Below are 13,707 nucleotides of genomic sequence, written 5' to 3' on the forward strand. Positions count from 1 at the left end.
AAATGGCTTTATTACAGACATGTAGATTAAAAGCTCCGGTTAGACAATTTCATTGGTTAGACAAACGATAAGAGGATAATTATGCAGATAGTAATGTAGTGCTAGCCTCGGCACTCCAGTCCTACCTATTTCCCCCATGGGGTGTAGGTTAGAGACCGTTTTGGGGAGGGTGGGTGAGGGGGGTGTTACTGGAGATTCATATTCAGCAGAGTTGCTCGAGGAGAAAACCCTGTTCAACTGACGTGACATCAACTGACTTGATCTGACAGAGGGCTCAGACAGGTTCTTTAGCAAACACACACACACACACACACACACACACACACACACACACACACACACACACACACACACACACACACACACACACACACACACACACACACACACACACACACACACACACACACACACACACACACACACACACACAGACAGTGGAATTCAGGCGGTTGTGTAAAAGACAGAGACGTTATTGTTGAAGCTGTGCGTCAGGTTTGCTGAATGACTGTTTATCCTCTATTGTGAAATACTGTATGTGTTTAAAAGGCGGTCATGGTGCGGCTGGCCTTTTCAACTGTACCGACACACAGTCAGATGTCGGCTGTCATGCTAGTTTGAACTAGGATGTATTCAGGCTTGGAGAGGAGCCGGAGTAGAGACAATGATACAGGTGGGAGGGCCTTTGATACACAGTAGCTAGGGCCCTGGGTTTTTCCTGATCTGACCAGGAAGAACTATTGAACCTTAAAGTAGCAGTGCTTGTCACTTCAGTTTGTATCCCTTTCTCTTCTCCCTTCCCCCATCCGTCCAGCTCTCAGACCAGTGCTACGGAGCGGACAGTGGGTCTCTGGATTAAAAGCGTGTCAGCGTTTGGAACCTCTGTAAAGGCCAACTTTTCAAACGGGATGCAGCTCTCAACTGTTTGAAAGACCATTGTTCCCCCAGTGTGTGTGTGTGTGTGTGTGTGTGTGTGTGTGTGTGTGTGTGTGTGTGTGTGTGTGTGTGTGTGTGTGTGTGTGTGTGTGTGTGTGTGTGTGTGTGTGTGTGATAGAGGTCTTTCAGGCATTCCTTTCCTTCACCATCAATTGCAACTAATATAGCTTAACAATCACTTCCTAACTGTATCATCTTTAGGCTGGGGATGTACTGTCTCATATGGACATGGATGTTAGAGTAGTGGTGCCCACACCAATAGCAACACCATGTGGATGTGGTTATATAGACGAATAGGAATGATGGGAAATATTGTGTATGGTTTCCTGGTGTTTTCATTATGGTGCCTGTATATGTGCTAATTATCCTAATTAATGGCATGTGGCAGGGCTCCGTATTGCATAATTTGTGTATCATGATTAACCTATTCATGTGAGCTTGTCCTAGATATCACTACTATGTAACTACGGCTGTACACACCGTTTCTATTCATATACTGTCCATACTGTCTTTACACACCACTATATGTATGTACAGTATATTTATATACATATGTATATATTTATATTCCGGTCTCTGACATTGCTCGTTCTGATATATCTTAATTTCTTTCTTTTATTTTTCTGGATTATGTGTGTATTGTTGTATTATTGCTAGGTACCGGCACTGTCGTTGCTAGAAGCACAAGCGTTTCGCTGCACCTGCGATAGCGTCTGCAAATCTGTGTACGTGACCAATACACTTTGATTTGATTTGAGAGATCTAGGCAGATGTCAGAGAAGTGCAGAGTGAAATGCCAAATGTTCCCCTTTTGGATTGGCTAGACTAGAGAAAGGTTTCCTCATCTAGAAGGTTGGTGAGAGAGTGGCCATTGAAAGACTATTAGATATAGCCTAAATACAGTCAGGTTTTACATAAGCTGACAGACAGATGTAAGTTTAACCAATGATGTTAGACCTCATGTCTGGAGTGTAACCTAGAGGCTGGAGTGTAACCTACTGTAGTTAGATGGAGACTTGTTGGGGGGGTGGGGGGTGTTTAGTGGAGAATAGTCAGGCAGTCACAGACGTCCCACACACTCATGGTCAGGCAGGCAGGCTGACAGGCAGTGGGAATCATCTCTGGCCCGGAGCTCCAGTCTCTGTGTGTTTGGGGTAATCACAGGGTTTGGTATTCTCAGCGCCGGGAGGGGCTGTGTGGTCGAAACCAGCGTGCTGGAACCTGTCTCGCACTTGGCCCAGCCTGCTCTCGCTCCTGCCCTCTCCACTCGCTCCTTCCCTCTCTCTATCATTCTCTTCTTCCATCGCTCTCCTCACCCCCTCCTTGCCAGTCCCCGTCAGTGTGTGTTTCAACATGCCTCAATCCAACCGCTCCCTTTGGAATTCCCTCTGGCTAGTCTCTTTCTCTCTCTCTTCATATCTTAAGCCTACTCTTTCATTTTCACTCTCTCTTTATTTTCCTCCCTTCTCTTCCCTCTCCCTCACTTTCATGCATCTCTCATTTAAACTTTCTCCCTTGTTATTCTCATGCTTCTCATCTGTTTATGAAATGTGGGAGAGTTGCTTGGGCATTGTGAAACGGTGAGAACAAGGTTACATCATCACCTATATGGAGAGCTGTGCATCGAGCGGGAACGAGGAGAGGAGGACAAAGAGAGGATGTGTTGTAATGGTCACTCCAGCTGGATCATATGGCAAGAATGTATATGTGGTGATGGTGGAAGGGAGGAGAGGGGAGAGCGGTAGAATGGAAGGGAGGGAGGGAGGGAGGGAGCGCAGACCCCCAACCCCCTGGGGTTTTGTATTTATAGGTGTACGCCTGGTTATCCCTCCTCTACGGCACCACACTTCCTGTCCCCAGCCTGCCACTTCCTGTTGTTGAGCGGGCCGGGTGATTGGCCCTGCGAGGTCAGAGTAGTGTGGAGGGGGGAGGGGCACAGGAAGTGAAATATAGGGTTTGTGTTGGGGGTTAACCCCTTACACACGTGGGAACTAACCTATACGGATAGGGCTGAATTGAAATGTTTTTTTACAGAAGAAATATGGAAAGGATATCCATAACCATGGTAGCAATTCAAAGGGAACAGTTTGGAGATTATGGGGAAACGATAAGACCAAAGGTGAGGACAGTTCATCTGACACAAGACTGAATCCAAACATTACACTATAGATTTTATGTACGTTTTACTTTTACTGTATTTTTGCCGCATTTGTTTATAACAAAATCTGAAAATACTCTGAATACATTCAGTAACATGATAAGAATATTCCTGGAAAATGTGGTGTAGGTGCAACATAAGACATAAAAAGAACATAGGTTTGAGTGAGAGGACTAACTGGTGTCTCCAAGTGGCCACAGTTCCTAAGTCATTTCAATACACTTTATGACTCAAAGAAGAGTCTTCAACTATAAGGTGCTTTTTGAGCTCTCCTAGCTGTGCCGTTGAGGAACTAGAGCAAGTACACTTGTAGTTGTTCTGTTTGGAACACAACCCTGCATCCCCGCGATCACAGAATTACCGGTGTTGTTTACGCAATCCAAAAACGGTCCATTTATAAATCACAATGGAAATGTGAAGTGCACACTTGTATGACATCAAAGCAGTATTTATTATAACTTTCAACCTCTCATCTTTCAAAATACGTCGAGTCCTCTTCATTTACAGCACTTCCCTCATTCAGACATCAACACATTTGCAAAGGTTTCCCAATTAGTGGGAGAGATGGGGCCAACTTCATCACCGGGTGCTCAGGTTCAGAACGGCTGTCAGTCAAAACCCTTAAAGTGCTGTCGAAGTGGAGACCCTGAGCTCTGATGTCATGGATAGCATGTTACGGTACAGCCACTGCGTTTCAATTTAGGCACTTGTTAGTGTCCACATCTGCCATTTTCAACACGTATACTGGTACGAGTATGAAGGGCTACAGCCAACTGGGGGCCAGCCGTGCTCACCACTCACCTACTAGCATTAAAACATATGGACACACACACACACACACCCTCAGAGGAGAGACACCGGTACAATGAAGTCACTGTACTTCCATAGAGAAGAGTCCCTAGGTATAGGCTCATTTACGTTTAGGAAGGTTGTCTCCCTCCCATCCCTGTTTGGTCAGGTGGTTGTGTTTGAATGACATATGTGGGTTGGAGCAGCAGCATCAGGGTGTTAGTTCTCACGTGTATCTGTCATGTTTGGTATTTGCCTTCTTTGGGGAAAATGAGTGGAAATCTACTCAGAATCACCCTGACCCTTTCACGCCACGCTGGTGCAAGGTGAACAAGGTCAGTCCTGATTGATTACAGACATTCCTTAATTGTCTAGAGTTCCGTCCTGAGCATTCCTGAGTGAGCTCGGGACGGAACACCCATCCCCCGCTCCCCTCCGTCTAGACCTGGGCTCTTCCTGACAGCGGCAGCAACCCCCAGGACCCCCTAGTGGTTTATAGGACATTGTTGTGGTGCTGGGTGCCATGTGGGGACTGCCTGACCCTATGGGCCAGCCGTGCTCACCTCTCACCTACTAGCATTAAAACATATGGATACGCACACACACTCATTGTCCGCCAGTCTCCCAGGACAGAAACAGACACATTCCTATTCTTGCCTGCAGGGGAAGTCACTAATGAAGTAACCAGCAGCCCATTAAGTGGTGATGTCACTCTGAGGCCTGGCTCTTGTAGGATGTCGTTTGACCTTTGTTCCAGTTCCATAAAGTTATGAACGTTTTTCCTGGGAATACTTGGTGGAAGGAGGAACTGGTTAAGTGCTGATGGAGTGTTGACCATTGGAGTGACATAAGTGATTGTTTTGGGGATATGACCTGAGTCTCACGTGTTTTTATTCTCTCTCTGTTCAACAGGCAAAGGGGTGGAGAGATGGTCTCTCCTCGGCCGGTGACAACCCTCGGCCTGCGATGGGGGCGGGAGGAGAGGGGGTCGGCGTTGGCTGGCAGGGTCCCCGGACGCTACTACTCCAGAAGAACTCACAGGGCTTCGGCTTCACGCTGCGACACTTTATCGTCTACCCACCAGAGTCTGCCCTGCACACTAACCTCAAGGTACCACCACTGGACACAACATCAGACAGTGACAACTGGGGCTTTAAAAGAATAATCCACTCAAATCTACAAATTCCTATGATTTACATTGTTAAATAACGCTAATGTGTGAGAGCAACATATGTTGTGAAGAAAAATTGCATTTCGTCGTTTATAATACATTAGGAAGCAAAAAACATACTTCTAGAAATCTGCAGAGCTCAAGTCGACTACAAAACCCACAATGCAATGCTCTCTCTAGAAAGGCTGGCTGGCTGGCTGGCTGGCTGGCTAGCAAAAAAATTGCTACACACCATAGTACCAAAGTCAATATCAGCATGTGAAGTAGTTACAGTAGCTAGTTGTAAAATCCCTGAAACAAACTGCACTATCAATTTTGCCATTTTATTAGGATCCCCATTACCTGTTTCGAAAGCAGCAGCTACTCTTCCTGGGGTCCACACAAAACATGAAACATGACATAATACAGAACATTAATGGACAAGACCAGCTCAAGGACAGAACTACATTAATTTCAAAAAGGCACACGTAGCCTACATATCAAGACATACACACAAACTATCTAGGTCAAATAGGGGAGAGGCGTTGTGCCGCGAGGTGTTGCTTTATTTATTAGTTACAATATCACCATGTTCGACATGGTAGAGATCGCGTTTCTAGCGCAAAGCTGTGCGAGTCCGGTTGCTATGGCAACTCGAAGAGAAAACAGGTTTGTGCCATGGTAGTTGAAGGAAGAAAGGTTATTAATTTGACGGTGCACTGTGAACTTTGAGGACATTTCAACAAATTATAGACTTTGTTGTGACGATATAGAGAGATGGATGTGTAACAGTATAACTTTACGGCGTCCCCTCGCCCAAACACGGGCGCGAACCAGGGACCCTCTGCACACATCAACAACTGACACCCACGAAGCGTCGTTACCCATCGCTCCACAAAAGCCGCGGCCCTTGCAGAGCAAGGGGCAACACTACTTCTAGGTTTCAGAGCAAGTGACGTAACTGATTGAAACGCTATTAGCGCGTACCCGCTAACTAGCTAGCCATTTCACATCCGTTACACTCACCCCCCTTTCAACCTCCTCCTTTTCCGCAGCAACCAGTGATCCGGGTCAACAGCATCAATGTAACAGTATAACTTTAAAACGTCCCCTCGCCCCGACACGGGCGCGAACCAGGGACCTTCTGCACACATCAACAACAGTCACCCACGAAGCGTCGTTACCCATCGCTCCACAAAAGCCGCGACCCTTGCAGAGCAAGGGGCAACACTACTTCTAGGTTTCAGAGCAAGTGACGTAACTGATTGAAACGTTATTAGCGCGTACCCCCTAACTAGCTAGCCATTTCACATCCGTTACATACACAAGTATGCCCCTATTGGCTTATTTGGCGATATGGAGTGTAATTCAGGTAATTGTTTTAAAAGCGTCATGAAATGTGATAGTTTGTTATCCCTATTTCCAGGGACGAGAACCGTATCATGATGAAGTATCTCGTCACATTTCATTTCTAGGGTGGATTATCCCTTTAAGACTGAGCCAATCATATCACATGGGCAGTAAGGCTGAGTCAATCAGATCGCTGGGGCAGTAAGACGGGACCAATCAGATCACAGGGCAGGAAGGTCGTAGATCGATCCGAACACAGGAGCAGTAAGGTCAAGAGAATCAGGACACAATGGGGGACAAGCCAAGCATAGCCAATTAAATGCAGGGATTGAACAAGCGTAGCCAATTAAAGTTTTTGGGTAGGCTCATATGAGTTAATCAGATTAGGGACATAGACAGATGGATGTCATAAGAAGAGCCGTGTCATTAGAGTAGAGATGGATAAGCAAGTGAAGGACAGAAGGGGAAGGGTGATACACAACCTCCATACTCCTGTAGGACCGATTTACAGAGAGAGAGAGAGAGAAAATTCCATTAAGCCTGTTTTGCTGTCTATAGACAGACAATTCTACCACTGCCAGTGTACCTTTTGGCTCACGTATACCTGTTTCCAAAAGGAGGACACTGCTGTAAGAAACAGTACAGGGACAACAACGGTGTTTTACTGAAATATATACTATACAGCCATTCAGCACCACAGATAACAATCTCATCAGAAAAAGCATCATCCCGGTGGGTGTTTTGTTTTGTTCTCTGAGTTGTCGGGGCAGACAGAGCTACAGATGTGAAATAGAGCAATGGGGGGGAGGGGGGGGGGGGTTACAGCCAAAACAAGGGCCCTATTATGATGAACCTTCAACCCCCAGCCCAGCAGCTGCAGTGAGGACAAAAATGGCACCCTATTCCCTATATTGTGTACTACAGCCCTATCGGCCCTGGTTAAAAGTAGTGCACTATAAAGGGAATAGGGTGCCATTTGGGACACAGCAGTGTCAATAGGTTCTGTTGTCCTGGCCTGCCTGGTACCACTTTCATATTACCCCCAGTCTGGACCGGCAGTACCATGCCCTCTACCAGAACCACCACGGACAATGGGCCCACTGCTGCCTGTCCTGTCCTGTCCACAGGGTCACATGCTGCTGTGAGGGGCAGCGAGTGGCACAGAGAACGCAGCCCTCTGTCCCTACCCATCTGAAGGGGCCTCAGGGGTGACTGCCCCTCATTAGGGCCCCATCAAAGACCTGTATGATGTGACTCCCTTCATCATGGACACGTGCCTGATGATTGTCCTAATGGACTGATCAGTGCATGCATGGCAGCTGTCCCTAACCCTACATCTATATCCAGAGAGAGAGAGAGAATCAGAGAGAGATGTAGAGATGAGGATACTCCATCTCTCGGTCCTCAGCCCCACCACAGGCCCGCATGTAACCAGACAGGTGGGCAGCTCAGCTGGGGAGCCTCCCTGGCTCTATTCTGGGGTGGCAGCCCTCCTTTCTCTGGCCATAAACCCCCACTATTGTCTGTGGAGGGCAGGAATGAGCCCACTCAGCTCTGCCTAAAGCCAGGCAGGAGCCGGTCACCCCAAACTGTCCACTCAGCTCAGTGTGTGGGTGTGTGTGTGTGCGCGTGTGTGCGCCTACATCAGTCTATCACCCTATCAAACAGCACCTATGACAGACAGACTGTGTGCTCAGTGCTGCCCTCGTCTGTCTGATGCAGACAACTACACGTGTTTGGCTCTGTGTATGACATCACCACCTGCAGACAGTCAAACCTGTCTGAGTGTCTCTGCTGTGTGTGTGCTGAGTGTTAGGAGCTCCTAAACCAGAACAGGTGTGTTTGTCTGAGAGACCTGGCTGGGATACCACTGAAGTCACTCTTCACATGCTAATCAGTTTGTAAAAGAAGAGCTACATGGTTCACGTGCCATGTAGCTTCACATGCTAATCACCTTCTGAGAATCCGGAGGCGAGCGAGTGAACTCCCATTGCACGTTAGCAAGAAGAATGGAAGGCAATCATTGGAAAATAAAATGAATGACCTACGATTAAGATTATCCTACCAACGGGACATTAAAAACTGTAACATCTTATGTTTTACCGAGACGTGGCTGAATGAAGATACGGACAATATAAAGCTAGCGGGATTTTCCATACCCCGACAGAGACGCTACCTCTGGGAAGACGAGGGGTGGGAGTGTGTGTCTATTTGTCAATAACAACGGGTGCGCAATGTCTAATATTAAAGAAGTCTCGAGGTATTGCTCGCCTGAGGTAGAGTACCTCATGATAAGCTGTAGACCACACTATCTACCAAGAGAGTTCTCAACTGTATTATTCGTAGCCGTCTATTTGCCACAACAAAGCGAAGCTGGCACAAAGACAGCTCTCAACCAACTCTATAAGGCCATTAGCAAAGAAGAAAATGCTCACCCAGAAGCGGCGCTCCTAGTGGCCGGGGACTTTAATGCAGGTAAACTTAAATCAGTTTTACCAACTTTTTACCAGCATGTCACATGTGCAACCAGGGGGGGGGGGGGGGGGGGAATCTGTGACCACCTTTACTCCACACACAGAGATGCATACAAAGCTCTCCCCCGCCCTCCATTTGGCAAATCTGACCATAATTATATCCTCCTGATTCCTGCTAACAAGCAAAAACTAAAGCAGGAAGTACGAGTGACTCACTCAATACGGAAGTGGTCAGATTGCGCGGATGCTACGCTACAGGACTGTTTTGCTAGCACAGACTGGAATATGTTCCGGGATTCATCCAATGGCATTGAGGAATACACCACCTCAGTCATCGGCTTACTCAATAAGTGCATCGATGACGTCGTCCCCACAGTGATTGTACGTACATATCCCAACAAGAAGCCTTGGATTACAGGCAAAATCCGCATCGAGCTAAAGGCTAGAGCTGCCGCTTTCAAGGAGCGAGAGACTAATGCGGATGCTTATAAGAAATCCCGCTATGCCCTCAGACGAACCATCAAACAAGCAAAGCGTCAATACATGATTAAGATTGAAACATACTACACCGGCTCGGACGCACGTCGGATGTGGCAGGGCTTGAAAACTATTACGGACTACAAAAGGGAACCAAGACGCGAGCTGCCCAGTGACATGAGCCTACCAGATGAGCTAAATGCCTTTTATGCTCGCTTCGAGGCAAGCAACACTGAAGCATGCATGAGAGCACCAATTGTTCTGGATGACTGTGTGATAACGCTCTCGGTAGCCGATGTGAGCAAAACCTTTAAACAGGTCAACATTCACAAAGCCGCTCGGCCATACGGATTACTAGGACGTGTACTCAAAGCATGCGCGGACCAACTGACCAAGTGTCTTCACTGAGTCTGTAATACCTACATGTTTCAAGCAGACCACCATAGTCCCTGTGCCCAAGGAAGTGAAGGTAACCTACCTAAATGAGTACCGCCCCGTGGTACTCACGTCGGTAGCCATGAAGTGCTTTGAAAGGCTGGTCATGGCTCACATCAACAGCATCCTCCCAGACACCCTAGACCAACTCCAATTCGCATACCGCCCCAACAGATCCACAGATGACGCAATCTCAATAACACTCCACACTGCCCTTTCTCACCTGGACAAAAGGAACACCTATGTGAGAATGCTGTTCATTGACTACAGCTCAGCGTTCAACACCATAGTGCCCACGAAGCTCATCACTAAGCTAAGGACCCTGGGACTAAACACCTCCCTCTGAAGTGGAGCGTTTCAAGTTACTTGGTGTCCACTATCATGGTCCAAACATACCAAGACAGCCGTGAAGAGGGCACGACAAAACCTTTTCCTCCTAAGGAGACTGAAAAGATTTGGCATGGGTCCCCAGATCCTCAAAAAGTTTTACAGCTGCACCATCGAGAGCATCCTGACCGGTTGCATCACCGCCTGTTATGGCAACTGCTCGGCATCTGACCGTAAGGCACTACAGAGGTAGTGCCATCCAGGACCTCAGCTTCCTGCCATCCAGGACCTACAGTGGGGAGAACAAGTATTTGATACACTGCCGATTTTGCAGGTTTTCCTACTTACAAAGCATGTAGAGGTCTGTAATTTTTATCATAGGTACACTTCAACTATGAGAGACGGAATCTAAAAAAAAAATCTAGAAAAAATCTAAAATCTAAAAAATCTAGAAAATCACATTGTATGATTTTTAAGTAATTAATTTGCATTTTATTGCATGACATAAGTATTTGATACATCAGAAAAGCAGAACTTAATATTTGGTACAGAAACCTTTGTTTGCAATTACAGAGATCATACGTTTCTTGTAGTTCTTGACTAGGTTTGCACACACTGCAGCAGGTATTTTGGCCCACTCCTCCCTACAGATCTTCTCCAGATCCTTCAGGTTTCGGGGCTGTTGCTGGGCAATACGGACTTTCAGCTCCCTCCAAAGATTTTCTATTGGGTTCAGGTCTGGAGACTGGCTAGGCCACTCCAGGACCTTGAGATGCTTCTTACGGAGCCACTCCTTAGTTGCCATGGCTGTGTGCTTCGTGTCGTTGTCATGCTGGAAGACCCAGCCACGACCCATCTTCAATGCTCTTACTGAGGGAAGGAGGTTGTTGGCCAAGATCTCGCGATACATGGCCCCATCCATCCTCCCCTCAATACGGTGCAGTCGTCCTGTCCCCTTTGCAGAAAAGCATCCCCAAAGAATGATGTTTCCACCTCCATGCTTCACGGTTGGGATGGTGTTCTTGGGGTTGTACTCATACTTCTTCTTCCTCCAAACACGGCGAGTGGAGTTAGACCAAAAAGCTCTATTTTTGTCTCATCAGACCACATGACCTTCTCCCATTCCTCCTCTGGATCATCCAGATGGTCATTGGCAAACTTCAGACAGGCCTGGACATGCACTGGCTTAAGCAGGGGGACCTTGCGTGCGCTGCAGGATTTTAATCCATGACGGCGTAGTGTGTTACTAATGGTTTTCTTTGAGACTGTGGTCCCAGCTCTCTTCAGGTCATTGACCAGGTCCTGCCGTGTAGTTCTGGGCTGATCCCTCACCTTCCTCATGATCATTGATGCCCCACGAGGTGAAATCTTGCATGGAGCCCCAGACCGAGGGTGATTGACCGTCATCTTGAACTTCTTCCATTTTCTAATAATTGCGCCAACAGTTGTTTCCTTCTCACCAAGCTGCTTGCCTATTGTCCTGTAGCCCATCCCAGCCTTGTGCAGGTCTACAATTCTATCCCTGATGTCCTTACACAGCTCTCTGGTCTTGGCCATTGTGGAGAGGTTGGAATCTGTTTGATTGTGTGTGGACAGGTGTCTTTTATACAGGTAACGAGTTCAAACAGGTGCAGTTAATACAGGTAATGAGTGGAGAACAGGAGGGCTTCTTAAAGAAAAACTAACAGGTCTGTGAGAGCCGGAATTCTTACTGGTTGGTAGGTGATCAAATACTTATGTCATGCAATAAAATGCAAATTAATTACTTAAAAATCATACAATGTGATTTTCTAGATTTTTGTTTTAGATTCCGTCTCTCACAGTTGAAGTGTACCTATGATAAAAATTACAGACCTCTACATGCTTTGTAAGTAGGAAAACCTGCAAAATCGGCAGTGTATCAAATACTTGTTCTCCCCACTGTATATAATAGGCGGTGTCGGAGGAAAGCCCATAAAATTGTCAGAGACTCCAGTCACCCAAGTTATAGACTGTTCTCTGTTCTCTGCTACCGCACCAGACAATTAACATTGACCTCCCCCCCTCCCTTTTGTACACTGCTGCTACTCGCTGGTTGTCTGTTACCTATGCATAGTCACTTAGCCCCCACCGACATGTACAGATTACCTAAACTAGCCTGTAACCCCGCACACTGACTCGGTACTGGTGCCCCCTGTATATAGCCTCGTTATTGTTATTCTTATTGTGTTACTTTTTATTATTACTTTTTATTTTAGTCTACTTGGTAAATATTTTCTTCTTCTTGAACTGCACTGTTGGTTAATTAAGGGCTTGTAAGTAAGCATTTCACGGTAAAGTCTACACTTGTTGTATTCAATGCATGTGACAAATAAAGTTTGATTTGATATGTTTTGCACAGAGACAGACACTGCATGAACAAGAGCTTAGGGGACACTTTGAGCATTTGGCAGCTTCCATTCACACAAACAACCACACATGCACACCAGAGGAGGCTGGTGGGAGGAGCTATAGGAGGACTGGCTCATTGTAATGGCTGGGATGGAATAAATGGAACGGTATCAAACGCATCATACGTATGGAAACCACATGTTCGACTCTGTTGCATTTATTCCATTTCAGCCATTACAATGAGCCCGTGTTTCCTCACCCAACTCCACCCTTCCTAATACCTGTGTCATTCTGGTTTCCTGGAAAGAGGTAGATGTTCTGTGAACAGGTGTTTAGGTTGCCATGGAGCTTTGTTCCCTGGGTGACATTGTCTGTATGGGCCTGGATATCAGTGTTTAGGTTGCCATGGAGCTTTGTTCCCTGGGTGACATTGTCTGTCTGGGCCTGGATATCAGTGTTGATGTTGTTTTTCGTTGTCTTCACAGGACGAGGAGAACGGGAATGGAAAGGGTAAGTTGTCTCCCTCAGTCAACACCATCACCACTAGACTCTGGTGTCTCGAATATGTCACCGCCCCTCCTAGCCAGGGTCCCCCTCTAGCTACACTGCTCCCCCTGCAGGAGAGAGCCCCACTGCTGCCGATGACCTTGTGGCCCCAAAACACTGTTCCTAGAACAGTTTGATTCTTTAGCTTGTAATACCCACTGTTAAGAAAAGGGGTAGTGAACCTGAACTTGGACCTGTGCATAGAGTTGTCCTTTTATTGAGTCTCAATTGGATTATTGGCGGTATTTATGCTCATGTCATGATATTGACGCTTATAGTATATTCCCACTAGGCTCACACTGGTTCACTGTTGGTTGCACATCATTTCAAAGAGATTACGTTGAACCAACATTGAATAGACGATGAATTGACATCTGTGCCCAGTGGGCAATGATTTATTTAATCGTTATCATCAGGTCCTATTTAATCAATTGAAGAATGAAGTGACAGTAACATACTGCATGTGCCATGTAGGGAGAAGTAAGTTGGAGCCAATGGACACCATATTTGTCAAGAATGTGAGAGAGCGAGGTCCCGCTCACCAGGCTGGCTTGTGTACAGGTAAGGAAAATGTCTGTTTTGAAGGAGAACGAGAGGGACGGGAGATTGAGTGTGTGTGGGAACAGTCTGATTTGCAATGGAAATAACCTTAAGAGCATCAGACATGATTACACATGGATGATGGGAGGGAGAGG

General features: G+C 46.7%; 1 protein-coding gene across 8 annotated transcripts in view; it reads left to right on the top strand.

Annotated features, from left to right (window-relative positions):
• Positions 1-13,707, top strand: part of LOC139579137 (rho GTPase-activating protein 23-like) — a 102,052-nt gene that overhangs the window by 60,358 nt on the left and 27,987 nt on the right. For all 8 annotated transcript variants that reach the window (XM_071407505.1, XM_071407488.1, XM_071407452.1 and 5 more), the window contains exons 2-4: positions 4,796-4,993; positions 12,952-12,976; positions 13,487-13,573. In XM_071407505.1, coding sequence (XP_071263606.1) covers positions 4,796-4,993; positions 12,952-12,976; positions 13,487-13,573 — 310 coding nt within the window. The remainder of the gene's footprint in view (positions 1-4,795; positions 4,994-12,951; positions 12,977-13,486; positions 13,574-13,707) is intronic.

The sequence above is a fragment of the Salvelinus alpinus genome, chromosome 1 (assembly GCF_045679555.1).
Source record: "Salvelinus alpinus chromosome 1, SLU_Salpinus.1, whole genome shotgun sequence".
In the NCBI taxonomy this organism is placed as follows: domain Eukaryota; kingdom Metazoa; phylum Chordata; class Actinopteri; order Salmoniformes; family Salmonidae; genus Salvelinus; species Salvelinus alpinus.